Below are 5,020 nucleotides of genomic sequence, written 5' to 3'. Positions count from 1 at the left end.
GAGAGAGAGAGAGAGAGAGAGAAAGAGAGACAGAGAGACAGAGAGAGAGCACGCGAGAGAGCATGCTAACAAACCGTGGATCGGTTTATTCTAACATTTCATAGTTACAGCAGCTGCCTGCACAGGGAACTGTAGCAACAGCAGCCACGTAATGCTGTTCCACATGCGCTACTTTATTCATGTCTATACAACTTCGACAGGAAAGAGGAGCGAATTGGCAGTGACGTCAAGGCCGCATGTCTTCCAGTAAACAGTGCTGCCTGCTAGGATATATTATGCCAACTAAGATTTCCCAGCAAGGCGAGAGAACGGGAAGAAAAGAGGGGGGAGGGGAGGGAAGTGGTGAGGTTAGGTAGTGAAGTCACGGTCAAATGATTTACATGGAAACAAGTGTGGCCAGTCAGTGCTTCCCAGCTTGAAGGGAGAGAGAGGGGGAGAGAGGGGAGGAGAGAGGGGGGAGAGAAGGGGAGAGTGGGGAGCAGCGAGAGAGCAAGAGAGAGGGAGCGAGAGAGAGACCGAGCCAGTGATAGCAACAGCAGATGACGGTACGCCCTGACATACGCAGGGGTATGGTGGCCCAGACTGGCCTATCTGGGCCACGATATAAGAGCAAACACACGCGCACAGGCATGCACACACGCACGCACGCACGCACGCACGCACGCATGNCGGGAATGGTCCGGAGAGGTCGGCCAAGTACTCCCGACAGTTAGGTGCGTCCCGTAACATTCGGGAAACTCAGCCGATTTTGTCTAGTCGGATTACAATCGTGACTATGTCGTGACAGATTCTGCTGTACATATCAGATCAAAATTGTAACAATGTCCTGTGTTGTCTGGACGGTGCATGTCCTGTGGATCGGGATGCTGTCGTGATAAACGGGTATGATCTGGAGAAATTTTTCATTGCCGTTTCTTGCCGATTGAGTCCAGATTGCGTCCAGATCTAACGGATGTCTTCCGTCAGCGTCGGTTCACTGTCGGGTCACTGTCTGATCTCTGTCGGATCGCATTCGGGAGAATCTGGATGCTGTCGGGACAGATTTTGTTGTTTTTTTACCTTAATTGCGAAAGATACAAATCGGATCAGAATCAGATTGAGAACTGGAGAATCGGGACGAATTCGGCTGGAAACGGCTGAATCGGTACGCTTCCTGAACAATATATCTGATTGTTGTCGTGATTAAATAACTGTTTTTACAAATTTTTAATAAAGTTTGAATTTCCCGCCACGAATCACAGGATCTTTATCAGACTTTTGACAAATTTTAATCGGGAATGGTCCTATCAAGGACGGCAGTAAAAATCCTGAATGTGTGACTGAGCCTAAGCATGTATAAAAACCTGAGCTTAAAGCATGTATAATTACTTCTAAAGATACATATATATATATATATGTAGTTCAAAAGAGTAGTGCTTTCTACTAGAAATTACTGCCACGGTAGAGGCAAGTGATTGGCTGTGCATGGCCTGCCCCTATAACATAAATCATATTTCTATAGCACGTAGCTTACCCTATACCATGTAGCTTGCCTCTATAACATGCAGATTGCTTCTATAACAAGTAGCATGCTTCTATAACATATAGCATGCTTAGAACATGTAGCCTGCTTCTCTTACATGTAGCATGCATCTATAACATGTAGCATGCTTCTATAACATGTAGGGATTGTAGCCCGTTATTATAACATGCAGACTGCTTCTATAACAGATAGTCCGCTTCTATAACATGTACATGGTTCATACAGGAGGACTGCAATTTTTTTCAAGGACATTTTATCGGAAATTCAAGGACATTTTATCAGACATTTTATCGGAATTCATACACAGAACAAAACATACGTGGATTAATTTAATAACCCCATTCTTAATCACTGCATGTCACCTCTAAAACTTATCTGTCGGATCACATTGAAAAACCCTTCTAAACACTGTCACTTCTACAACATACCTTGATTTACTAACTTATTTTACTGTAATTTGTGATCATCATTTAACTGTCTATAATGTCTATAGCTTTAAGCTCATTTGACGCAATTTTTATTGAGGTTTGCACATTATTGATGGTACAAAATTTTGTTTTATTACAAGCAATGGTCGGTCGGGAAACCGTAACCACACCTATATTTTGTTTTGGCCTTACCACTATTACGTCAATAAAGGTGACACTTCATGTTACCACTATTATGCCAATTATATTAATGTGACATTTCTAGTTAACACTATTATGCCAATAAATGTGACATTTCTAGTTACCACTATTATGCCAAATTGCCAATGAATGTGACATTTCTAGTTACCACTATTACGTCAATAAATGTAACACTTCAATGTATTATATCACTAGCTGGTCAATATGTGACCCTTCTAGTTACTGATATACTATGTTAATAAGCATAACACTACACTATTATCACTATTATCACTTTTATTATCTCTAACACATCAACCATTGCGAGACACTTCCGAATCACACATTTAACACGAGCAGATAACATCACTGTGAATTTGATTACGAAAACAGAAATCCAATGGTTTTGAAATCATTTTTTTACGCAAAAACGTAAAATACAGCAGGCTGCTAATTCATTAGATCAGGAGTGTATATAATATAGAGAGGAGTATGACTCGCTCGAAATACAAGGAAGTCCAAATTTCCATGCCGCAATTTACCTATGATTTATTATGTGAAACCCAATAAAAATGACATCAAAACTAACGTTGTACATCCATACTCCTGATTAGATTACACTAGTTGTTAAACATGTATAATCAAACTACTAAATAGTGGTTGGGTGAGGATGGTTAATCGGGCAATTTGGTGCTTTTTGCAGCTTCATATAAGTGCTGGGCATTAATAAAATTCTTCTATACGTCTGAGCCATTCAGACAACATAAATTTGTACACATTCTCTTTTATAAGGCTGCAACACCTTTCTTGTTTATGATAACTATCCGAACCTGCATGGAACCTACCAAAATCACTATGGCTAAAGGGTGAAAAGACATTTTTCTATATTAGCATTAAAATACAGGCTAACGCTCCATTAGGAGTGTTCCCAACTTTGATATCATTAATGATTAATGATTAATGATTAATGATTGATAATCCTAACCCTAACCTAAATGACATTAAACCACAAACTAATATATGACCATATATATATATATATATGTTATTATGACCATTAATGACATTAAAGTTGGGAACACTCCTATTATGGAGTATCACCCCATGCAAGTCAGGCAAGACAGGATTCTGCAACATTCGCAAGCTGAGAGAGGGCAACAACAAAGGCGCTGTACTAGGGCATATTTCTGTGAGCGCTACAGCTAGCATCATGCTGGCCCCTGCTGTCATTGGACCCACAAGCAGTACGTTCTCATCTCTCCTGCTGACTGCATTAACGTCGAGGCTGCGTCCTCGTTTCATGGTTCGTACTGTAAACTCTGGCGTCAGACACAAACGCACGCACGCACGCACGCACGCACGCACGCACGCACACGTGCGTCCCATCCACTGTAGGGAGGCACATAGTAAATTGGCCCGGTTGTAAACTCACCGTATTGACCCAGCATCTTGTAGAACCTGTATTCCAGATGAAGCTGTGGGGCTCTTGACTTCATTGGTTCCTAAAACAACATGAAACACAATAAGCAGGTTGACACTTGGGATGCAATCAGAGACATAAACACACAGTTGATTAACAGCAAAAAATGTATTACTGACAATATCCAATCCCACAATGCCCCTTTAAAAGTCTCAGGAGCATTTAAACATTTTAGAGCGGAATTGTTTGATAGCCTGTGTTTAGCAAATTCCCAACTAGGTTCAGATGTATTGAGATCAGGAGATGAGATGTAGATGTTCTGAACACCCCCTCTCACCCATCCACTATAAAGATTTTGGTTTTGAAGCCCCATTTTTACCAGGTGGGTGCACCTACACCACTCTGCAATAGACGATGACTGATGCCCACTTCTGTGTATCTACAATCACCCCTGGCACTTGGACAGGACAAGGATCCTTGAGTTCTACCCAATGCCTGCTGCCTACTATCTAAGTAGAGGCCCCATGTCTACTGCCTACTTTATAAGCCCCAAATCTACTGCCTACTATAGATGTAGAAGCCCCATATCTACTGCCTACTATAGATGTAGAAGCCCCATATCTACTGCCTACTATAGATGTAGAAGCCCCATGTCTACTGCCTACTATAGATGTAGAAGCCCATATCTAGTGCCTACTATAGATGTAGAAGTCCCATGTCTACTGCCTACTATATAGATGTAGAAGCCCGATATCTACTGCCTACTATAGATGTAGAAGCCCCATGTCTATACTGCCTACTATAGATGTAGACGCCCCATGTCTACTGCCTACTATAAATGTAGAAGCCCCATGTCTACTGCCTACTATAGATGTAGAAGCCCCACATCTACTGCATGCCTACTATAGATGTAGAAGCAACATGTCTACTGCCTACTATAGATGTAGAAGCCCCACATCTACTGCATGCCTACTATAGATGTAGAAGCAACATATCTACTGCCTACTATAGATGTAGAAGCAACATGTCTACTGCCTACTATAGATGTAGAAGCCCCACATCTACTGCATGCCTACTATAGATGTAGAAGCAACATATCTACTGCCTACTATAGATGTAGAAGCAACATGTCTACTGCCTACTATAGATTAATTATCAATTGATCTCATTTGCTCTACATGTAGAGCAAATGAGATCAATTGATAATTAATGGTTGAGACCGAATTGTGTATGCCTCCAATCTGAGCAATGCTTACAGCCAACTCACTAACTAGGAGGCACTTCCTTATTTAATTACTTGCAGATCAATAACTGCGAGAAAGTGCCATATATTATCATTAGAGCATCAATAAACGTGACACTTCTAGTTACCACTATAATGCCAATAAATGTTACATTTCTAGTTAGGCCAAAACAAAATATATGTGTGGTTACCGTTACATGCCGAAAAAAATAGGGTAGGTAGGTATA

General features: G+C 41.1%; 1 protein-coding gene across 1 annotated transcript in view; it reads right to left on the bottom strand.

The window, feature by feature from the left end:
• Window positions 1-3,505: 3,505 nt before the first annotated feature.
• LOC106812212 overlaps window positions 3,506-5,020 on the bottom strand; it is a gene marked incomplete at its 3' end in the record, with an annotated part of 24,720 nt that continues 23,205 nt past the window's right edge. The window contains 1 exon segment of the mRNA XM_014816035.1: window positions 3,506-3,633. Coding sequence (XP_014671521.1) covers window positions 3,506-3,633 — 128 coding nt within the window.

This window comes from Priapulus caudatus, unplaced genomic scaffold, assembly GCF_000485595.1.
Source record: "Priapulus caudatus unplaced genomic scaffold, Priapulus_caudatus-5.0.1 Scaffold620, whole genome shotgun sequence".
Lineage (NCBI taxonomy): Eukaryota > Metazoa > Priapulida > Priapulimorpha > Priapulimorphida > Priapulidae > Priapulus > Priapulus caudatus.
The sequence above is the reverse complement of the archived record's forward strand: the minus strand, read 5'-3'. Positions and strand labels throughout refer to the sequence as shown.